This window comes from Syngnathoides biaculeatus, chromosome 16, assembly GCF_019802595.1.
Source record: "Syngnathoides biaculeatus isolate LvHL_M chromosome 16, ASM1980259v1, whole genome shotgun sequence".
NCBI lineage: Eukaryota > Metazoa > Chordata > Actinopteri > Syngnathiformes > Syngnathidae > Syngnathoides > Syngnathoides biaculeatus.
Window position 1 is genome coordinate 16944020 of NC_084655.1, and position 24046 is coordinate 16968065.

Sequence of the window (24046 nt, forward strand, 5' to 3'; positions counted from 1 at the left end):
GGCGGACTCGTACACTGTAAAAAGCCTCCTCGAAGAGCAGCAGCGGTCCAGAGAAGCCGAGAACCAGGACAGGCTGTGCGGCGATGAGGCAGAAGATGATACCTTGGATGCTAGTGGAGAGCATCAGCTCTGACACACCCATCATCTTCTCTGTTTTGTCAGCTAGGACGACAATGGAAGAATAGTTCAGGAACTAGTAAAACGAGTCCAGAGAGTTGTTTCTAAATACATTCTAAATGTTTGAACATAACTGATGAAAATGTGCAGAAACTGAGAAATACTTTATGTAGCACTCAATCCTGGCAATGTACCATTTAGCTGTTTTTCACTGTTTCGCTGTTTTTTTTTTAAATTACTCTGGTGTGCTCAAAAACGGGATTGGTGACACACTTGGGCCCTGGCATGGGGATGACTTCAAAGGGGAAAACGTAGTTTGTAGTTTGGAATTTAAATCAATCTTTTGTAACACCAGTCCTGGAAATTCTCCGACACACCAGGTCAGTTAAGCAGTGAAAATATTGCGGTTCATGAAACCGGTCCACGGACCCAAAAAAAGCTTGGTGACTGGAGACCTGCGAGATGCTTTCAGTCCTACCTAAAAGTCCTCCGAAGGTGATGGCCGGCGACAGGGCGGCAAAGTAGATGAAGATGACGGCGGCCATGACCTGCGGGTTGAGGGCATCGGTGTAGTCGCTGATGTAGTGGCGGTAGCGACGCTGGATGTCTTTCACCATGCCCCCAAAAGGATACCCGGTACGGGCCAGGGGGTCTTCTCTGGGTGGCTCCGGGGGTTTCTTAACTGGACATATCAAATTGACCCTGAAGTTCTTTGGTCGAATCTTGCTTTCACTGGCTTACCTTTAATTCTGTCACCAAAGGACAGCCGGTTGTCGGTGGGGCGCAGTCTGTCCTGCAGCATCCTCTTCTGGAACTTGATAACGGGCTCTAGCATCCCCAAGTCTTGGATCTCCGTCGGGGGGATGACGATACTACAGTCCATGAAGTCTGCAATGGCGTTGGTCAGGTCCTGGTCAGTCTGTGCTAAGAAAGCCTCCAGGCAGAACACCTGGTGCAGCAGAACGGAAGAGGTTCGCTCCTTGTCTGTTGTTGTGCCAATTCACTTATCCCTCCCCTGGTCTCTCCACTCCTCTATCCAGTTTTCTCTTTCTATCTACCCTCTGTCTCTTCATCTCAACCAAACCAGTCAAGAGACATGGTCGCACCCCATTGTCACTTTTCTCACCCAGTCAGCCATCAGAGCTCCCATTGCACGACCACTCTCGCTGTAGTCCATCCCAGCTTGACTAGGGCCAACCAGGATGAACACAAAGCGCACAGGGACAGGACATTCCAGCGCAGAGTCCATCACCACGGAGTCTCTAAGCCTGACGAAAGCCACCACTGGCTTCTCTAGAACATCCAAGGCACCTTTTGGAGACAGTTTTTTTTATTTTAGTTGAGCTCAAACTTCCAAATATTTGAACACGGTGTGGAAATATTGTACCTGAGAGGACGATGGAAGCCTCCATGTTGTCAGAGCCGTCCCTCTGCAAAAAAATGGGGAACCTATGATGCATTTGGACTATTTCGGATGGAAAAACTGCAAAAACGAGATGAATACCTTTTTGGAAACAGAAAACGTCTGCATCTCGATGTCTCCTGAGGGGTTGACCACAGCTCTGTCGGACTGGCTGGGAAGGTGTGGGGGGGGGGGGGGGACAAAACACAAAGAAGGCCTTCTAACAGCGGTTCTTCAATTTTTTTTTTAACCTCAGACCCAACTTCTGTACAAACTGGCCTGAGACCGATTCAGTTGTAGGGATTTCAAGTCCACTTTTGGTGTGGACAGCGTTGTACAGGAGTTATGCTTCCCTCAGATGGCTATTACAGCTATAAAACCAAATGTTTATTGCCTCATATTATTAAACATGGATGGATAACTAGTTTTGAAATCACACGTGATGGAAAATAGCAATGCTCAATTCATTTGAAAAGGGCCGTTGGTAATTAAAAATGCTGACTATAGCTCAATCTTATTGGAAATAAAACTTTTTTTTACAGTTTTGGGCCGGGTTTCTGCACAAAACGTGAAATCGATGGGCACTATTTGGTTGAGTGGAGCACATAAAATGATGTGGTGGTCCAGAGTTGGTCCCCGAGTCTTGGGTTTGACACTTGTGGTTTACGTGATGAAACTTTGTTGATTAATATTACATGTATAAACCAAATCCACCACAGAGAAATAAATTCATGGTCCGCAAGGTGGACAAAGGTTGAAGATTACTGTGGGGCATTCGTGAGAAGACCCCTGGGGAGCAAGGGTCTGACCTGCGCCGCATGAGGAGCGCTCTCAGCAGAGCGTCCCGATCGCTGGCTCGGATCTCGTTCTTGTTGACGAGCGCGTCCACCGCATTCTCGGCCACAGATGACAAACTGCTGGCGTTCAGGTCAAAGATGACAGCACCTGTGTAAATAATGCCAATGTCGGGAAAAAAAAACAAAAACAAAAAACCTCAGAGACTTCGTAGGTAGCTAGATTGATTAGTCTGGACTACTTTTGGATCTTGGCAGACTTGAGGCACATTTCGGAGTCACTTACTGAACATTCAAGACCACTTGCCAAACATTTAAGTCCACATTGAGGACACTCCGGTGCATTTTGGAAAAATAACATTCATGTCCAGTGGACATTCTAGTTCAGTTTGAGGACATTTTGGTCTTCTTTAGGAACATAACAGTTCTCTCTAGGAACATCATGGTCCACTTTTAGTTTCTTCAAGGAAACCTTGAAGGCATTTTGGTCCATTTCATATGCATTCCGGTCCACTTTGAGAAAATTGTAATGTACTTTGAGGACATTGTGGTCCACGTCAACAACAGTCTAAGAGGCTTTGAGTCCATTCTCGTCCACTTAGAGAAGTTTTGTTCACTTTGAGAACATTTTTGCCACTTTGAGGCCATCTTGGTGCAACTTGAGGACATTTTGCTCCGCTAAATTTACATTGTGGTCAATCCAAAAGACATTTGGGTCTTTTTAAAAATTACTGGAAAAAGATGAGATTGTGCTTGTGTGGCCCCTCAAAAATGATGATTTAATCATGACACGAGGTCCAAAGTCACCTGTGCTCATGGTCTTGCGTAGCTGGATGAGACTCTTGAAGGTCAGATAGGATGTGTGGGAAGGACCCCAGACTCCCGTGGCTCCGTTGAAGTTCTCCTCGAAGCCAACCCATCGGCCTGTCTCCTGCCAGGTGTTTCCCTGGAGCACGTTCAGTTCCACGTACGCCTGCAGTCCAAATTGTACTCTCACTTAGTTTACAAAGTTGGTGGAAAAATTATTTTGGAATTGCAGACTGACTTGAGCGTCGCCTCTGGTGGTGGCGTTGGTGTTCAGGTTGAGGTGGGCTGAAAGAACCACGTGGAGTATGAGACAAAACGCCACGAGATGGAGTCGAGTGGAGCCTACCGTCTGAATTACAGGAAATGACGCCCTTTTCCACAAGTGCATCCTCGCCGTTCCGCCAGAGTTGTACATTGCACAGATCACCACGGTCTGCCGGACTCCTCCTGGAATGGAGGAGTGGAGTACAGCATTCAATGACGCTACACAAGAATTACCGTAGACCTCGTGGGTAGGTAGACAAATCTGGTCCATTTTGAGGACAGTTTGCTTAGCTTTAAAGAATGACTGGTCCAGTTTAACAACATTCCAAAGAACTCTGACAATTTACTCCACTTTGAGGACATTGTAGTCCACTTTAGATACTTCTGAATTAACCTTAAACACTTCCTGGTTCACTCTGAGAACATCATAGCCCTCTTTGACAATCTGGTCCAGATTGAGGGCATGGTGACCCAATACTGTAAAGCAGGGGTCTCAAACTCATTTTTCTCACGGGACACATTCTTGTTCCGGGTTCCCTCAGAGGGCCGTTATGACCGTGAAACAATAACATTTAGTCATCTCATCATATTTACATCATCAATTTCTGAACTTGTTTTGGAATCAGAAATCAAGGGTAATGTGTTTTTCAACTATTCACGTTTGGGAACACAAAAACGCTTGTAATATCTCAACTTTACCTTTTGTGATGTATGACAATTTGAAATTTTGGTCCAGATTTTTACAAGAATCACGGAAATTGACACTCTAGATTTGGCGTCGTGGGCTACGCAAAATCACGTGGCGGGCCAGATCTGGCCCCTGGGCCTTGAGTTTGACACCTGTGCTGTAAAGGGAAAAATATGACCTACTACTTTAAGAAGCTGCAATTTTGTCAATGGCCACACGAGGTCAGTATCTACCAATGTAGGTTCAAAATGAAACATCAGCAACTGGGCTGTGCTTCAATGTTTTGGCCACTAGATGACAGCAAAACTCCAACCACTGTACTTATCTGTTTTTTTTTTGTGGGGTGGGAATGCATTTTATCAGATTTCATACATGAGATGGAAAACCCTGCTTTCAACTCTTGGTCTTGTTCACATATACCTATGTAAATGAAATCGTTCCATCTCCAGAATTACTCAATAATTTGTCACAATAACGAACACACGTGGGGACTGATCAATAGTTAAGGCTAATCAATTCGTGTATTTATCAGATTAATTAAATAAATTGACCGAATTTGGAGAAAATTGGAGAATTCTGACTGACAGCGCCAAGATACAGAATTTATGCATACTTGCTATTCATACCTGCATATATAGTATTTATTACTCATATCCAGTTCCCAAATGCAATGCCGCCTATTTCTTTCTATGGTTCAAATAATTTTTGCTTTGAATCAATTTATTCTTGGAACGTTTGCCAGTCACGTCCAACATACATGCAGTAGCAATCATTACTCATGTACAGCTGTCACATAAAATGCTGCAGAGCTCTGACAATTGTTCTTACCATTTTTATAACTTTTTCAAGCTTTGACAGAGTGCAGCGTGAAAAGACTGTCATGAATCTAATTTATGGATGCGCGATTAGCTTTGCTTATGACATGGGGACTCACATTATCAACGGGGAAGGGAGGAATGCGGAATCACGGCCTTCATATGACACGTCCCTGCCCTGCAGGAGAAGGAAAATTATTTAATGTGGGGGGGGGGGGGGGGAATGCAACTGGAAATTTGTCGGATTAATCCGATGTTCATGTCAGATGATGGCCACGAATGACAAAAGAAAGACCAACCTCATCAAAGTCCAATTTGTCATCCATTGCTGCTTCCTGGGTTGACACTTTCAGCTACTTTTGTACATTACCTAGGATAAACGTGGTAAAGGTTCAACTCTACACACATTTGGGATTCCGGCCATCGAAGTCAGTTATGATTTCAACATAAACAGCAACACACGGAGAGATGTGACGACAGCGTGAAGTCACTATAAATTGAAGTCCAGACTCATGGCTTCAGACTGATAATCAACCGTTAAGAAAAACTATGACTGTTCTATCTTTGAGTCACACCCTCTTGTCTTCAAAGTCCCACTCAAGGACTTGGGTTCACAAAAAAAAAAAAACAACTAATAAAAATACATTCTTATCAATAAAAGGCCCACTGCTCAAGATCAATAAAACAGTGTACAGGTTTTGGATTACACACTATGGTTTAAGGTTCCTCACTACGACTTAGCCGTGGCGTCTGACGCGAAGGTTGGGAACTAAAAGTTACGGACTACGAGTTAAGGTCAATGGGTTTTGGTTGAAGACTGTAGAATCCGGCCCAAGAGTTAGGGTCTATGGGTTAGGCTAAATTCTATGAATTAGTTCTGGAGACTATTATTAACAACTACGGATTCAGGATGAAGGGTTAATGACTTAGTCTTAAAGTTATTGACTATGCATTAAATTTTGAGGGAGGTAGGGACTCAGCAGTTGAGGACCATGGGTTCCAGAGTAGGGTTTTCAGATAGGTGTGAAGACTATGGGTTCCAGACAGGGACTATGGGACAGTGTAAGGACTATGAATTCGGGATCGTTTTAGAAACAATGGATTAGGTTAGGATTGGGGATTAAGGGTCTGGGACTATAGGTTAAGGACTAAGGGTTAGGAATTATGGGTTATTTAGGGATGACTGGTTAGGGTTAGGGTAATGTAGTAGGGACTATGGGTAGGGTTAAGGTTACAAGCATAAATATAAACTATATGATGTATAAATATAAAACAGGTGGGACCCTGGTTCAGAGTAGACCACACCCTTACCTGCATGCAGGTACTCCCTCCCGCCTGGCTTCCAGCAGCTGTCGGCGTGTCCTGTACGAAAATGAGCGGCGACCAGGCGACCTTGACGAGACCCCCGCGGCAAAGAGCGGGAACACCCAAAAGCAAAACTACGTCAAACTGGGGAAAGCGCCGTACCCCGCAGTCTCTCCGGTTGCCGAGCAACCCCGCAAGTTCGACGTAGATAAGGCCCCACGTGACAGCACATCAGCGCTATCATTCAGCGACACCTTGACGCTGGGATATCCCAGCCCTAGTTGGACTACTAGCTCTCAACAAACATGGCCGACGAAGCGTCCACTTGTGCCACCGTTTGGGCTGCTGGGGGTGGCACACAAGGGGGTAGAAAAGGGGCATTCGATTATATCATGCCAAAATACGTCATCTTGTTGACACGTTTGGGATTCCCTCAAAATTACACGACATAATTACAGAATATGGGGTCAGGACTTTCCTTTTTGGGTTATTGACAGGGAGTGAGTTACCATAGTTTATGGTTAGGGACACCAAATTAGGGAGCAGGATTTTGGGAGTACAGGTTAAGGTTGGGGACTAACGTTTAGTTCTGAGTTATGGTAAGAGATTATGGGTTAGGATACACAATAATGGTTAAGGGTGAAGGACAAATGCGCAAGGACCAAGGTTTCAGGACTTCGGGTTCAGGTCTATGAATTGGAGATGATTAAGAGGTGAGGATAATGGTCTAGCAACTATGGGTTCATGTTAAGGGATGAAAAATTGGGCTTTGAGATCACGGGTAAGGGAAGAGGACTTGGGGTCATCACATAGATTTTGGTGGACCCCTGGCAACGTCATGTGCCAACGAAGCACTCCCGAAGTCTTCTCCCTGGACACTAAATTACATCTGTAAGGATCTCATGAGTCCAAACCGGTCTGGTGACCAATCCTGTGGCGTACGAAATAAAATTAATGTGTACTTTTCACGCAAATATTTAACACAGCAGGACTCATTTGATGAATGGAGCGATTTCAGCCATTCCTTCCAGCGGATGTAGAGATAAGGTGGCATGAGACCACATTGACCCATTAGTTCTCTCTAACGGTTGAATGCAAAAATTACAGCAATAGAAAATATCTCCAAATATTTTGATGCTTTTAAAAAAAAAAATCGGTCAAAATAGAAGTTTAATTTGAAAATATAATAAGGATATCATCCACGTCCAATAAAAATCATGTACAGTATGACCAACTGTTTACTTTTGTTTTTACCCAATGATTATTTTGCATTCTGGGTTAAGGGTCACAAAATCTGGATATAATATTTTACAATTTTAGTCAGTAAGGACCACAATGGAAAAATGCATTGAAAAAACATGTAAAAAATATATATATTTTTTTAGCAAGTTTAATTTGTACCAGAAAAAGTATGACAATGCATTTGTGTGTTTCGCATCAAAATAAAAAAACTCAACATTTGGAGAAACATGCATGCATTTCTTTGGACAAAATTGTTAATATATTTTTTAAAATTCTGCTGAGCAAAAGTGAAAAGTCACAAGTTCAAAGGTACATCAGCCAATCACAGCAGAGCGCAGACATTGCTTATGGTAACGTTATTGGCATTTAAATATAACCTCCAAAATATTCAGTAATGAAATTATTATTATTATTATTTTTTTTAAATCAGAAAAAAAATGCAGGCTCGGGAAAATGCGATCATTCGCGTAGTCATTTCAATCACTCGAAATTCAACCGACACATTTTGCCTGCTCCAAGGTAAGCGACGTACTTGTATTATCAGTAAAAGAATACGACGCTATTGTTAGCTTCCGAATCGATTACCGAGTGTTGGTCTCTCGGGGAAAGCGGCATAAACCGCGAGAGAATGTCTTGTGCGAGTCATGTGGACCCTGACGTCAGTCGCATAAAACACGATTTCTGGATATCGAGACGTGACACGCTGGACGCGTTATTCGGCACACACTCATGACTTGGATGCATATTTTGTCTTAATAAAGTAAACCAAGATATTGGGAACAGAGACAGAAGAGCGTTACTTGAACAAAGTCGGACATCTTGGGGAGTTTTCATGAGTGGTAAAAAAAAAAAAAAAAAAAAAAAAGTAACCAGTTGCACACATCAACACAGAATCGTCTATCATGGAAGGATACACGAAAACGGGTCAATGTTCGATTCCCGTAATTCAATTGAAAAAGGGCCATGTTGGTTGAAGGCAGCCATTTTGTGAGATTTCCCTATAAAGTGAGGAAAAAAATGAGCCCCTGAAACTCATTGTGCACGTTGACAATTTCGGTAGACGTTAATCATAACAGCACCCACAAAAATATCTAAAAGGACCCACTGAAGAGGAAGTCACCCATTTTGGATTTATTCCAGCGCTCGCACTTTGGCGAAGTTTTTCTAGCGAGGGAAGAAGTTAAACCGGGGAAAAGAAAAAAGAAAGTGTTTGGAAGTGGGGCGACACGGTGGAGCAGCTGGTAAAGCGTTGGCCTCACAGTTCTGAGGTCCTGGGTTCAATCCCAGACCCACCTGAGAGGAGTTTCCATGCTCTCCCCGTGCCTGTGTGGGTTTTCTCCAGGAACTCTGGTTTTATCCCACATCTCAAAAACATGCAACAGTAATTGGACATTCTAAAATGCCCCTTGGTGTGAGTGTAAGCAACCAGTTCAGGGTGTACCCCGCCTCCTGCCCGTTGATAGCTGGGAAAGGCTCCAGCGCTCCCCGCGACCCTCGTGAGGATAAGCGGCTAAGAAAATGGATGTATGTATGTTTGGAAGTGATCTGTGATTGTGTTTCATTAGAGGTGTGTGTTTCTTTGAGGTTTACAGAAACACTGAAGACATTTTTTCAAGACATTTAAAAAAAATGTTAAATATTTAAGACTGGATATGGAAAGCTGACAAAAAATACATTTTAGATGTTTACAAAAATGTGAACTGAAGACATTTTTATAAAACATTTCATTCAACTGTGCCTGTTTTGGGGACACGGGAAGAAAACGGAGCACCCAGAGAAAATCCACACAGGTACGACGGGGAGAACACGCAAACCCCACACAGGCGAGGCTGAATTTGAACCACGGTCCTCGGAACTGCGAGGCAGATGTGCTAACCAGTCGTACACAGTTCCACCCAAAGAAGCTCAATTTAAAAATTAATCTATCAGGGTAACCGTGCATTCGAGCCTCCTCTTCAAATTTTATCCAACATGCCGAACCATTTAAGTCTTCTGAGAAATGATGAGGTAAAAAGACATTAAGTCTTGAATGAACTTTACATTTTTAACAAGAATTAAAAAAAAAAAAAACTTGTTTACAAAAATGTGGAGATTATTGGGCAATGATTGGACTACAGTAGGCCCACCCACAGCGCGAAGGGCGAGGGGGGCCCAGACCAAGTCGACGCACGAGTGAGTTTGAGGCTCGCTTATCATCAGCGGCGTCAGCCAGCTATCTGCTGACTCCACGCAGCAACATCCTTGACACACCCTGACGCCACAAAGACACCTTCGACGCGTCGTATAAAGTCACCATTATTGTCTTTGGAAAGGATCATATTACTTGTCATTGTTGCTGCGCATCATGACTCTAGATGGGCCCGCCCGACGACAAACACAAGCAGGGGGAGGGGGCAACGTGGAACGAAAGCCGCTTGAGCAGCGTTCAGTCATACTTAATTAGTCATACAGTCGTACTTTAATTAGTTCATATTCATGGAGGTGGGAGGCCACGAGGAACCGCGTGTGGGCCGGAAGCCATTGACTCAATGCTGGAATTTTGAACCAAATGTTACACTAAATTCAGAGTTGTCCATTTATACTCTTGAAGGCTATTTTTGAAAATTTACGTTACACTTTGAAAATTGAACAACCTGTGATTTTTAACATTTTTGCTTTTAACGTTTGTACTGTTTCTTTAAATAAAAATTGCTGGTGATTGACTGGTGACCAGTGCAGAATTAGCTATCAGGTGACCTATGACCTAATAAGGACAAGCTTTATAATTTAATATATTCTTCTTTTCCTTACGGCTTGTCGCCACAGCGTGTCATCTTTTTCCATCCCATCTTGTGCATCCTCCGCTTTAGCATATAATGACATAACATATGAGCGTTCATCAAATTTAACACACACATACATACATATATATATATACACACACATTCAATGCAAGATTTTATTTTTAAAAAAAAATTAAATTAGACTCGATTTTTCAATAAAACATATCAGTAGCAAATTAAGAGAAACATTTTACAAGTTATCTACCATTTTTTACCCCAAATATTTATCACAACCTATTTTTTCTATTTATTAGTTTACTTTTTGTTCTGAACATAGAATTTACAATTTTTATATATTTTATGAATGCCATTGCAGTTATAATCTACATCCATGTTGATAAAACAATTAAAAAAAACTATAAAAATGGTTCTCTCACTTGGTATTTGCATATTTGTTTTGACTACATCTTCTTTGTATTCCATGAACCACTGACAACATAAATCCCAAACAAGTATTTTTTTCTTTTCGCGTCTCATTTTGAAACTTGAAATTAGTTGGATTTCACCTTTATTCTAGTGGGTCACAAAAGTGTGTTCGTTCACAGGGCCCCCTCCCCGCCCCAAAAAAGATAATCCATAATTCAACAAGAGCTCTTTGAAAGCACAAACTACACAAGGGATCTGTTTCAAAAACAACCTAGCGCCCCCTAGAGTGAAGACTGTGGACTTCCTGGATACATAAATGTTTGACCTGGGAGGAAAAAAAACAAAACAAGACAACTCATCCCTTCCTGCAAGATGAACTGAGGAAAACAAGTTTACACAAGAGGATTGGTCGCCGAGGCTGCGAAGCAAATGTCCCTCAAGTAAATCGAGAGTGTCAAACACAGTTTTGCAAGCAGTGAATTTATTCATTCAGTCAATAGAAGCACAGCATCTGAAAACCTATATTTAATAATAATAAAACAAACGAAAAAAAAAGTTAATTCATGACTTCTTACTGACCTTGCCTTCAATTTCGACCAAACATTCTCCCCGTCGCCCGCTCCTGACGGGTTGCGTGACCGCCGGGCACGGGAAGTCATCGTAGCGCAGCCGTGTGGTTTATTTTGCGGCAGCGCCAGTCATTAGCGGCTCGGCGGCGCGGTGTCAAGAGCGAACGAGGGGGAGCCGGGCTTTCAACAAAATGGCTGCTCGGTCCACATCTGGGGGGTTTCACCACATTTTTTTTTTTTAAAACAGAAAGATGTTGAGGAAAGCCCGGTCCGGTCCAGCCGCGCAGTTTTGTCTACATGATGACGCACGGCGAGCGGCTCTTGCTGATCTTCGTCAGAGGTTTTCCGTCGTGAGCTTTCTGGATGGTGTCTATCACCTGGGCAAACGAGGGGGGAAAATACAAACTTGCTATCTATTTTCCAAAATTTTAATTTGAAGCTTGAGGGGGGACATTTAAAGGAAAATTCCGGTAGTTTGGAGTAACAATGTATCCAATAGGTCCTGTAAAATGTATTCTTATCTTGATCATGTGATGTTAAATCCTCTCTCATTTAATAGTGTTTTGTAAATAATGTTGAATATTCGGATGGTTCTTCGGGCAGAATGATGCGGAGTCTGACGAGCGAGCTCCGCATGATTAGGAATCCCACGTGCTTTCCAGGGAGTACACACCCTGGTGCGCTGCGATTGGTCGCATCCCAGTTAAACTCGCCCTAATGCTTCCAATCGCGAAAAGTAGTACGTGACCCAAGTGTGGCGCACTAAACCTAACCTTAACGCAGTGATTCCCAATCACATTAGTGTGCCGTGGGAAGTTATCCAATTTTATGTAATTGCTAAAGAAATAATGTATCTTTATTCATCTATTTTTGCCAGTGCGGCACAATGACGGACAGAACAAAAAAAAAAATCATCTTCTATTAGATGGTAGGAAGTACATACAGTACTTAATCGATTCATTTTTGGTGACATTTACTTTTGTTGGTGTGCCGTGGGGTTTTTCCAATTGTAAAATATGCACCTTGGCTCTATAAAGGTTGGAAATTACTGCCTTAGCGCATCCTAAACTACTTTAGCACCAACTTTGGCCCTAAACTCCTCCGTTTTGATTGGTTCATTGGTGAATTAATGCTTGTGTGTGTGACTGTGAGGCTTTGTAAAACGCTTCAGACACTGTGATGGTGTTGATAAAGCGCAATATGTGGTGCATATTTAGAATGATCATTTCGTAACACCTGCGTAGCCCGTCTTGACCGAGATACAAAAACCAATCGAATTGCAGTGGCGCCTGTCTTGCCAGGAACACATTTGGGGTTGCTAAAAATGCACCTTCGCCATCTCTTTTCCTACCCGCCTTCACCTTAAACACCCCTCTAGCCAGTGACCAGAGTTGATGGACAGAGACACCAAAGTGTTTAAAGCATTTTAATTGATAAGCACTGGCTGTAGGACTACAAATGAAGGCGGCAAGCGGGAAAATAGCAATACGACACGCTTTGGTGCGAGCTAAATCTTGTCAAGCTCGCTCACTTCTAACAGAGACGCAGTTGGGATGTATACATCAATCGCTATTAAGTGTTACGAATGCGATCGCTGTGTGAAAATGTTGACATGAAAGATGCTGAGAGCATTGCGGAATGTGCGACTAAGAAAGTTTTCGATTTAAAGCCACTGGGTTGTTTCAAACTGTATCGTTTGAAATCAGCCAATATCATGCTTGAAAACAAACAGACAAAGAGCTGTGATACAAATCAAATAATTGCGAAATGAAATTGTTACACCCTTAGTAAAAGCCCATAAAGATGCAGCGTGGGTGCGGGCGCCGGATGGCGATATCGCGAGGAACACAGTACACCAAAACGTTCAAGGGTCAATGTTTCGCCATAAAAAGTATGAGAATTTTTGTCATCAAAACAAGGAAGAAAACGTTCGCCTTGTGCCCTGTTTCTACCCGGCGGCATAAGTAGCTAACAGTCAGCTCGAAAGTGATGAAAAAAACCCTCCACATCTGAGAAGCATCGCGATCAAAAAGAGTGAGGACGAGGACTGATTAAGCCACGCTTAATTGCTAAGATATTGTGACAAAGTCATAAAACTGCCGTAATTTCCGGCCTACAAGCCTGCGACTTTTTTCCCCACACGCTTTCAAACCTGCGGTTTATGCGGTGATGCGGCGCTAGCGTTAGCGCGGCGCTCGCGCACGTGGTCATAAGCCTTGTTAAACAGAAAATTCAGCGCTAACGCTAGCGCCGTTGTAGCATTTTTCTGTAAACTGAGACTTATAACCAAGAGCGCTCTGTAGGCCGGGAATTACGGTAAATTATTTGGCAATAAAGTTCGACACAGGACGGCTCTGTAAGAGCAGACATTAACTAACTTTAAAGACGAAAATAGTTTCAAATTAGTAAGTGTATGGCTTGAAAAATACACAATGCCATAAAAACACACGACCGGAATCTAATTTGTATGACACCGCTACGGCCCGTAAGTTTAAAAATACATCGATGTAATAAATATTTATGATACAATCTTGGTTAGTGCCACAGTGGGGTCCTCGCCATCATTTTAGACAAAATAGTGGATATACAGGAAATACCAAAATTATAAGCATGACATTTGGCTGCATGTGCATCCGCCATGAAAAGGTTGATTAAATACATTAAAATGACAAATATCAAAAGCAACATAACGATTATGGTTACACTGTAATAAGTATGTCGCACAATTGAAAAGTAATCAATTTCTTTTCATCCTATACCGGGTCTGCAGTGATATTCATAATAGAATAAAAAAAAATGTTATCGCAATTTCTTCCGAGGTTGCGCGTTATTTTTGGTTTCGGAAAAGAATGTTCGTTTCGGTACATCACGGGTAATTAAACACACTACGGCACATTCTTATAATACACGTTACTTCGACGTATATGAAATAAATCCGTAAACGTAGTTCATGTTTAGAGGAAAAAAAAAAAATAAAGATGTCATCAATCTACTCACATCATCTTCATATGGGAATCCCCCGAGCTCCAGTTTGGAGAAGACCAGCTGCCCGTTGATTTCAATCTCAAAGCTCGCTACAAAAGAAGAACAACGTATGACTACCGGAACAAAAGCCGTGTCACGCTTCAAGATGATAGCGGCCGTTATTATTTACCTTTGCGGCCAACGAAGCCCGACACGTCCGCATCGGGAAACTCGCCCTTGACGACTCGGGCGAGCTCCTGATAGCGGGGCTCGTAGCCTCAGTTGCCGCTGCAGGTTGACGGAGAAGCTCGGTTAGCATTAGCAGTTAGCAACACACAGAGACATTGCACCAACAGCATATATTAAAAAAAACATACATATATATGTAATGGCATAATGATCTAAAAGTTGTACCAGTATTCCACTCGTATTGTCACCACTCCCATTTTCTCCCCCGGTGATGTGAGCGAAGAACAGAAGGTTGCAACACAATATTACACAAATGAGTCAAGTAGCCGCTTAGCTTGTTTTTATAAAACCCTCGACAGGCGGGGGGCGGGGGTACAGTGACGTCACTGGTCACGTGAGATGACGTCTCCTGGTCTGACATAAGGTAGGACCAGCCGAAGACTCGACGTCCAAACCTTTCTCGCGTTTATTTTGCGACTTTGCAGCGTTTCAAAGTGACAAAACAGAAACGCGGCTGCTCTCCTGAGGTTTGTGGCATCCGTTCGACGGCATCAGTCCACGCTCGCCTTTCTTGTTCTCCACCAATCACACGTCACTCCCGCGTGAGTGTGCCTTCACTGACCCACAGGAATTCCCATCATTCGATGATTTCATTTACAATTTATTTTTGAGCCTTATCGTCATTTTTATATTATTTTAATGATTAACAAAAAGTCATAACAATGGATAGGTTTGCAATGACATCACCACCACCGTCGGACCAATCGGATAAATTAACGATAGAAAAAAACTTCACGCTTCACCTATCACCTTTGTTCTCTGACCTCTTCTTCTTCTTTTCCTTTTCGGCTTGTCCCGTTAGGGGTCGCCACAGCGTGTCATCTTTTTCCATCTTAGCCTATCTTCTGCATCTTCCTCTCTAACCCCAACTGCCCTCAAGTCTCCCCTCACCACATCCATAAACCTTCTCTTTGGTCTTCCTCTCGCTCTTTTGCCTGGCAGCTCCATCCTCAGCACCCTTCTATGTCATGTCCAAACCATCGAAGTCTGCTCTCTCGAACCTTGTCTCCAAAACATCCAACTTTAGCTGTCCCTATCATGAGCTCATTTCTAATCCTATCCAATCTGCTCACTCCGAGCGAGAACCATCACATCTTCATTTCTGCGACCTCCAGTTCTGCTTCCTGTTGTTTCTTCAGTGTCTTCCAAAGTCTCTAATCCGTACATCATGGCCGACCTCACCACTGTTTTCTAAACTTTGCCCTTCATCCTAGCAGAGACTCTTCTGTCACATAGAACACCAGACACCTTCGTCCAGCTGTTCCAACCTGCTTGGACCCGTTTCTTCACTTCCTGACCACTCTCACCATTGCTCTGGATTGTTGACCCTAAATATTTGAAGTCATCCACCCTCGCCATCTCTTCTCCCTGTAGCCTCACTCTTCCCCCTCCTCGTTTCTCATTCACGCACATATATTCTGTTGCACTTCAGCTAATCTTCATTCCTCCACCACCATTAGACCAATTGAATAAATTAACCATATAATAAAAAACTTCACGCTTCATCCTATCACCTGTGTTCTCTGACCTCTATGATAAACAAGATGGTGTAATTGGAAACCTATTCATAGAAAAAATTTTCATTTTGTTTTGTTTGTTCTTCCAGTCCTGAAAAACATTTTATTCAAGTTCATTTACCGTCATTTCTGGCCTACAAGCCACGGCATTTTACTCACGCTTTATGCGGTGATGCGGCGCTAGCATTAGCGCATTGGTAGCATTAGTGCGGCGCTAGCGTTAGTGCACCTGGTTATAAGCCTCGGTACACAAAAAGATTTTAACGCTAGGCGCCAGTGTTAAACTCTTGTGTACCGACCGAGGCTTATAACCAGGTGCGCTTTGTCGGCCGGGAATTACGGTACTCATTTCAACTAGCTTAGGTTGAGTCATCCTATTCCTCTGCACAAACCACCTTTTTATTCACTGAGCCTCGTGTGTTTGGTACTCTAGTGTCTCACCACAGTTCAAGCGTACCATGACATGCACGAAATGGGGAAAATCAAGCGTGGAAGAATCAAAAGCGAACACCAACAATAGAGTCTTTCACTGGGCTCTAGCCCAACTGTTAATCTGGAGTGGTGGTGGTGGTGGTGGGGGGGATGTCAGTATCTCATTAGATATTTTAGTTTTGAGTAATAAAAAAAAAAAAAAATCAAGCGTGCATACATGAGTTTGCCAATTTTCCACCGCCGGAAGTGAGAGAAATAGGAATGATCTGTTCCAGGGTAAAACGTTTCTGTCTTTTCTATTTAAAAGCGGTAACATATCTCAGCTTTTCAACAATTAATTTTAAGCACTGCAATCATTTAACTGTCCAATGAAAAGCATCTATCTCAGATTTCTGACCAGAAATGTATCTTGAACACAAAGGGAACAATATTAAATGTTTGTTGTTGCATAAACAATGTAGAATTGTTCCATCTACAGTTGTCCTCCTGATCCATGAACTCTTGTGCGCAATTTCAAGCCAAATTTTGCTTTTTTGTTGGACACGGTGACAATATTATACTGTGGAATGATTCATGTGAAAAAAGTATTACAATTTTGTTTTTATCACCAAATGCGCCTGGAATTTCAAGACAGACAAATTTTATTTACTTAATTATTCCATAGCTATTTTGGATTTTCAATTAGAAATTAAAATTTCGGATGTTTCTCGTGCTTTGCATTCTAAACACGAACATTTTTGATTTTACAGAAGAAAAAAAAAAGCAAAATTCATTCATAAATGGTACTACAGTTATGTACACAAGTGGATCAAATAAGCAAATTTTAAGAGTTGTAAATTAATAACTTTCAATGTAAAAAGCAAGAATTACGTCTTTTGCAAGATACTGAACATGCTTTTTTTTGTCCAGTAATGAAACATATTTCGCACTTCATTCGGAAATGAAGCCATAGGTTCTGTATTTTCACTAAGAAATTTCCAGATTGTCCTCAATATGTTTTCCTCAGTTCTCGCTGCCATTTATTAAAAAACAAACAAAAAAGTAGTTAATTGTATCTGACAAATAAATTCCAGCTGTAGTAATATTTGCATTCAATATTGAGACGAACCCACGTGGGAAAGTGCAAGTTGACGGAGGCCCGCCGCTCAGAGACGTGCGTGTATTGCTGTGTGGGATGATTTCTGCAGACCTTCAGACCTCCATAAAGGCATAAAAAGTGGGAACGCTGACGTACACTTGAGCAGAGTTTAGGTCACGTTTCCAGAGACAAGATGACATGTTTACGTTTAGAAGAGGGTAAATAATAAAAGAGAAGAGAAAGAATGTCGACCGCTGAGCACTCAGAAGGTAAGTCAAACTCAGGGCTTTGTTACAACGTTCATGAATTGTGGTTTTTTTTTTTTTTTTTGGACACATGTCAAACCCTCAATTTTTCAAGAGCTGCTAAGTAGTCCCGAGCCCTGTGTGGGTGTGATTGGGTGAGGAATGTTCTACTATCCATGTCCAAACAGGTTCTGCTACTATATTATTTACATTCTGCTTTGGGTTCATCGTTTCATCAGTTAGCACCACATATTTCTGGTGTACATTTATCAAGTTTATCATTTTAGACACACAGTACATTTTAAAAATCTCATTGCTCATGGCTATTTTTTATTATTAGTGGCAAAATATACATTTTGGGATTGCTTCTGATGTGTCTTATTACTTCTGCTACTGTCCAATATTCTAACATTTGGAGTACACAATTATTAACACAACTACTAGCATTATTATACACATTTTTTACTTCTACTTTTTCCAGCAGATCTGATTTTTTTTTGTGTCCCGTAGAAAAATTCCTTGCGTGTTTTTACACACTTTGCCATTAAAGCTGATTCTGATTCTGCTTTTCAAGCGATTGCCTGCCAAAGTTACCAAAAATGCTTCTTTAGAAAACCTAAATCAGCATGAACTGAGAAGTAAACACACATGATTGATTCCAGCAACTCCAATAACACATTTTCCTTGTGTTGCATCTCAAGCCCAATTAAGTTGCCAAAAATGGATCCATCCTAAATAAAGAAGAGTAATTGGGCCTTCCTGGTAAAGCCAATATCTCCCCAGTGAGCCCCAGATTCTAAAATGAGTGTTAAACGTGGCTGTGGTCGCGAGAATATTTAAAATATTTCCCTAACCAATGAAAGATGAAGCTGAATGAATCTAAAATGAGTGGTCAACAAACATTTTTGTCATTGAATCTACCAATAATGCTCTTATACTTGAACTCCAAACAGTTTCTTCCAAACAACGCTAATGCAGCTAAGATGCTAACATTAGCAGTAAACAATCACTTTTGTAATAAAAGTGGAATAGTTCTGGGTGGTAAACAATAATTTTTATGTCAAAGAATCTTGTACTTGAACTCCAAACAGTTTCTTCCAAACAACGCTAATGTAGCTAAGATGCTAACATTAGCAGTAAACAATCACTTATGTAATAAAAATGGGATAGTTCTGGGTGGTAAACAATAATTTTTATGTCAATGAAGCTACCAATAATGCTCTTATACTTGAACTCCAAACAGTTTCTTCCAAACAACGCTAATGCAGCTAAGATGCTAACATTAGCAGTAAACAATCACTTTTGTAATAAAAATGGAATAGTTCTGTTAAATACTTAAGTTACTAAAACGGTTCCTTAAATAAGCCTTAGTTCCTAAAATTGGGCAGTAAACAGAGTCAACAATAGTGCGGTTAAATTTAACTCCTCATACCAAAAAATGGTTCTTTTCTAATAAATTATGTTTGTGTGTGGTTTCAGTGGATGGCTGGTGGACCTCCCAGTTGAAGTTAGTGCTCCTCGGGGGCAGGAACTCAGGGAAGAGTTCCCTGGGAAACCTCCTCCTGGGCAAAAAGGAGTTCGCCCCCTCGGAGAGGACGTCCTGTTTGCGGCGGGTGGCCCCGGCGGGCCGACACTGGCTCACGGTGGTGGACACGCCGGGCTGGTGGTGCGACTTCGGTGCGGAGGACAGTGCACGAATGGTGCGCCGGGAGATCCAGGGGAGCGTCGCCATGTGCTCCCCAGGACCCCACGTCTTCCTGGTGGCGGTCAAAGCTGGCTCGCACTTCACAGAGAAGCGCCGCAAGGCCCTGGAGGAGCATGTGGGCCTGCTTGGGCCCGAGGTGTGGCACCACTGCGTGGTGGTCTTCACATCATTAGGTACACCCGACCAGAAACGGGACTGGGAGCTCTCAGAGTCGGAAGCCCTTGGTTGGCTGAGGGATAAGGTCGGACACAGATGCCACCTCATCGACTTGAGCGATATAAGTCGAGTCCTGGAGCTAATGGAGACCGTCCGGAGATTGGTCACCACCAACCGAAACAAAGTGTTTGAGATGGAGGACAGCGTTTGCAGGGCCCTAGAGGACGAGAAGAGACGAGTGGAGGACGACGCCCGCGCCAGGTTTTTGAACGTGAAAATTCACAGGGCCTTTATGAGAGGTAAGGATTTCAAAGTCTAAGGTTTAAACGCAGAGTTAAAAGGCAGAGTCAGGGTCTCTGTCAAGAGGAACAAGGTGGTGTTGGGTTTAAAAGTAGGGTTTTGAGTCAAACCTGGGGTTTTAAATGTGGGTTTTGAGCATGGGTTAGGGAATCTAAATTGGCGTTTCAAACAAGGGCTGGGGTTTCAAGTAAGACTGGTTGGGTTCAACTGAGTTTGGAATTAGAATTTCAAACCACAGAGTTTCTCAAGAGGCTAAGGATTGAAAGGATTAGTTCAAATGTGAGTTGCTCTTTCATCCAACATTTCTAGAGCGGGCTCGTCCTCTACCTGACATCAGGATCGTGCTGTTGGGAGCCAAAGGTTCCGGAAAGACGTCTTCTCTGAACACCATTCTGGGCCGGGACCAAGGGCGGCGGCCCACAGGAAGAACTGCTCGCTGCGTAATCGAACGAGGCGCAGCCTTCGGGAGGCAGGTGACGGTGGTGGACACCCCCGGCTGGTGGATGAACTTCTTCGTCCACGAGAGCACTGCTTTCGACCGTGGTCAGATCAGGCTCGGCCCATCCTTTTGCGGTCTGGGTCCGCACGCCTTCCTGCTGGTGGTGCGCCCGGACCGCGCCTTCTCCGAGACCTACCGGCGTGCGGTGCAGGAGCACTTGCAGCTGCTGGGCGGGGATGTCTGGGGCCGGGTCATGGTGCTGTTCAGCTTCGGGGACTGGCTGGGCGAGACGGCCGCCGAGCAGCACGTGGAGAGCGAGGGGGAGTCGCTGCAGTGGCTGGTGGAGCGCTGCAGGAATCGAACCCACGTGCTGAATAACAGGACTGCTGGGGATGGATTCCAGGTAAATTAGGTTCAGGTTTTGAAATTATGGTTTTTGGTCAGGTTTAGGGTTTCAGAGTAAGGTTTAAAATGAATGTAGGTCTTTCAAGACAGAGTTCAGGATGAAGAAACAAAAATGGTTCATAAAAAGTATATAGATTAAAATCTGGGTTAGGGTTTCAGGACTGGTAAGGGATGAAAAATTGGACTTCAACTCAGAGTCAGGGTTCTAAACTTGGTTTCAAAACAGGTTTAGGGCTTCAGGTTAGAGTTACAATGCTGAGTTACGGAGTTAATCAAGGGTTACTGTTTCAAAAAAGGTCAGGGGTTCAAATGAGATTTTAAACCAGGGTTAGGGTCTCAGACAAAGTACTTTGTTTAAAACATAGGCTAAGGTTTCAAGTCAAGAGTAGGGTCTCGAGACTTGGTTCGAGAAGCAAAATACAGGTTCAAGCCTGGGTTGGGGCTTCACAGTGAGCCTAGTTTCGGGTTTCTTGTCAAGATCAGGGTTTCAAGCTTTGGCAAAGGTTATAAACAAGAACTGAGGTTTCAAACCTGGGTTTGAACGAAGGAGTACAGTTTCAAAGTAGGGTTCCCGGCAAAGGTCAGGTTTTTAAATCGAGGTCAGGGTTTCAAGTCAAGGTTATGGCTACAAAATGACGTTTCCAGGTGAGGGAGCTGCTGGCAAAAATAGAGGAGTTGGTGGCGGGCTGCGGCGGCGGACATTGGCGGGCCGACACCAAAGAGGAGGAGCAGTTGGTGAGGATGATGAGCCTGAAGGAGAAGAAGAGGAAGATGAATATGGTACAGCAGAAGAGGGAGGCCAACGTGCAAGATGGTGAGCCAACAGCAGCACCTCGATTTACGAGTGACCCGATTTTTGATTTTTGTTTGTTATTGCTATGACTTTTTGAGCAAAATGTCAAGATTCGAACAGTTAAAAAAATAGTGAACACATTTTCGAAAAAAAAGAGGCTACAAGCTGTTAAATGCTGCATCAAGTTGAAATTCAGTGTCAGATTAAACCTAAAAAAAAAACAAACAACAACTCATTGTGAATAAACCACATAAATATGCGAACAGATAATGTAAAATCATCTTGAAGGGCTAAATTTTAGCGTTAGCTGTCTGTGTGGTAACCCTGAAGCGACAGATGTAGACAGATAATATAGAAAAAACTGCGATGTAGTTGAAATTTTTGCTTGCAAGTCAATGCAATCTGCCTATCGACATCTTAAATCCTGAAAAACTCCAAAGTTGGGTCGTATCTCAAGGCTGTAGTCATAAAGTTATTGATTGGACCTACTCAAAGCTTATTGTTGTTTCAGACAAGTCCCGCCCCCTCTCTGAAGTGACGCTCGTATTGGTGGGTGGCAGCAAAACGGGAAAGAGCTCATGCGGCAACACGTTGCTGGGCCACGACTGCTTCCACACAGGCCGTCCTACTACCTCGTGCACCCTGAGGCGAGGCCGTATCGGCGAACGGGCGGTGACTGTACTGGACACGCCGGGCAACTTCCCTCTAACTACCGACCTTATGAAGGGGACGCCGTCCTGGGCCGTGCTGGTGGTTGTGAACGCCAGCGCCGCCTTCACCGATGGCCATGGGAGAGCCTTGGAGGCACAGATGGGAGGGCTCTGGAGGAGGGCCATGGTGGTCTTCAGCCACGGCGACTGGCTGGGCGACACAGGAATCGAACAACGGCTGGAGAGCGAGGGGCCGGCGCTGAGGGAGCTGGTTGCCAAGTGCGGGAACAGATACCACATGTTGGACAACAAGCGGCGATTCAGCACCTCGCAGGTTCTACAGCTGATGGCGAAGGTGGAGCGCGCGATGGTGGGGGAGTCTCACACCACGAATGGATCATCTGGCCCACAGTACCACAATAGTGCCACGCTGTGCAAGGATCTAAGTTTGATGCCCAGTGACGGTCATCAGCTTTCACATGACTGTGAGTCCTTTAAAAACAAAGTCATAAACAAAATTTAAGGTTTCAAATGTGGACTTCAAGCCCGAGTTGAGGGTTCTAGTTAGAATTGGGATTTCGGATTTCAAGCCCGAGTTAGCTTGTCAAGACTGGGTTAAAGTTTCCAAAAAGGTTTACGGTTCTAGATTTGGTTTTCAAGTCAGGGTTAGTGCCTCAAATTGGTATTTCAAGATGTCGAAATAGGGTTAGGGTTCTAAGTGAGATTTAGGGTTTCAGAGAAGAGCTTCAATTTGGGGTTGGTGTTCAAAATTTTGGTCTTGAGACTGGGTTGTTTTAAACAAGGTTCATAGTTTCATCCAGTGTTACAGTTTCAAAGTAGTTTCACATCAGGGTCAGCATTTGAAATTAGTGTTTCAGGTCACGGTTAGTGTCTGAACTCAGAATTCCAAGCCTAGGTTAGGGTGTTAAGACAGCCTTCAGGTTTCAAAGTACGGTTTTGGATCAGTTGTAGCATTTGAACTTAGGGTTTCAAGCCTGGGTTGGGGTTTTAAACAAGGTTAAGCATTTCAAGACAGAGTTAGGATTTTAAAGTACAGTTTCAAGTCAGGGTTAGAGTTTCAAGTGAGAATTGGCATTTGAAACTATGGTCTCAAGCCTGGTCTAGGGTTTCAAATGAGATTTATGGTTTTAAAATTAAGGTTTCAAGTGTGGTTTAGGCTTTCAAACAACGGCTAAGGTTTCAAATTAAGGTTTGAAATATGTTTTAAAGTCCCATATTCAACTTGTTTCTTGCTTTACAGTTAGGTGCAGTGACTCTTCCACTGGACCTTTCAGTGAGTCCTCCAGTGAGCATCCCTCAGTGGACTCTTGTGAATCTTCATCTGCCGACAAACAAGTCGGACTTCCGTCAGGCGCATGGAACAGCGGCAACGCCACATTCTGTTTGTTGGCTGTGCTTCGGGACAGATTGAAATCTTTCAGCATCAACGTACCAACATGGCTCCATGCTAACCCATCCAGACTTCCCATGATGCTCCTGGTGCTGCCTCCACCCCGGCAGGGGTCACTTCCTGATGGGTATGCCCGCCTGGAGCACTCCCTCTTCAGCCAGACTGGAGACTGGAGCAGCCTGGAGGAGCTGGAAGCCTTCATCGACTCGTATTTTGACACGCTGTGGGAGCGACAGGCCTCGACTGCGTTCCCACCATCGCCTCAGCCTGGGTGGGCCGCCGCCCCGCAATCAGGGGAGCACCTGCTTTCGTCCATCGAAAGGAAACTATCCAAGCTGGACTTGCTGGAGGAGATCCGGGAGGACCTGACAGAAGTGAGGAGGAGCCTGGAGCTCAGCTGGAAGGTCATACAGGACCTCAGATGCAAAAATAAACACCAATGAACGACACTCGGCAGACTCAAGATGAGGTACAACTGTCTTCACATGGGAAGGTTGAGTTAAAATAACAT

At 43.5% G+C, this 24046-nt stretch overlaps 3 protein-coding genes across 3 annotated transcripts in view; 1 reads left to right on the plus strand and 2 right to left on the minus strand.

Moving 5' to 3' along the window:
- slc4a1a (solute carrier family 4 member 1a (Diego blood group)) overlaps positions 1-6347 on the minus strand; it is a 13707-nt gene extending 7360 nt beyond the window's left edge. Inside the window, exons 1-13 of the mRNA XM_061845129.1 lie at positions 6199-6347; positions 5187-5257; positions 5007-5065; positions 3467-3567; positions 3359-3405; positions 3121-3286; positions 2329-2464; positions 1622-1691; positions 1505-1547; positions 1244-1428; positions 859-1066; positions 596-799; positions 14-162 (exon numbers count right to left, since the gene is read on the minus strand). Coding sequence (XP_061701113.1) covers positions 14-162; positions 596-799; positions 859-1066; positions 1244-1428; positions 1505-1547; positions 1622-1691; positions 2329-2464; positions 3121-3286; positions 3359-3405; positions 3467-3567; positions 5007-5065; positions 5187-5213 — 1395 coding nt within the window. The 5' untranslated portion in view covers positions 5214-5257; positions 6199-6347. The remainder of the gene's footprint in view (positions 1-13; positions 163-595; positions 800-858; positions 1067-1243; positions 1429-1504; positions 1548-1621; positions 1692-2328; positions 2465-3120; positions 3287-3358; positions 3406-3466; positions 3568-5006; positions 5066-5186; positions 5258-6198) is intronic.
- A 4736-nt stretch (positions 6348-11083) lies between these two features.
- LOC133515090 (migration and invasion enhancer 1-like) lies at positions 11084-14863 on the minus strand. Its single transcript, XM_061847357.1, has 4 exons — positions 14570-14863; positions 14346-14443; positions 14189-14265; positions 11084-11568 (listed from the first exon to the last, which is right to left on the minus strand). The coding sequence occupies exons 1-4, from the start codon at positions 14599-14601 to the stop codon at positions 11485-11487; spliced, it is 291 nt and encodes a 96-aa protein (XP_061703341.1). The 5' UTR covers positions 14602-14863; the 3' UTR covers positions 11084-11484.
- A 2989-nt stretch (positions 14864-17852) lies between these two features.
- si:ch211-214j24.15 (GTPase IMAP family member 8) lies at positions 17853-24034 on the plus strand. The gene is made up of 7 exons (XM_061846468.1): positions 17853-17864; positions 18267-18282; positions 19126-19836; positions 20147-20679; positions 21327-21495; positions 21986-22609; positions 23386-24034. The coding sequence occupies exons 1-7, from the start codon at positions 17853-17855 to the stop codon at positions 23976-23978; spliced, it is 2658 nt and encodes an 885-aa protein (XP_061702452.1). The 3' UTR covers positions 23979-24034.
- The last annotated feature ends 12 nt before the right edge of the window (positions 24035-24046 follow it).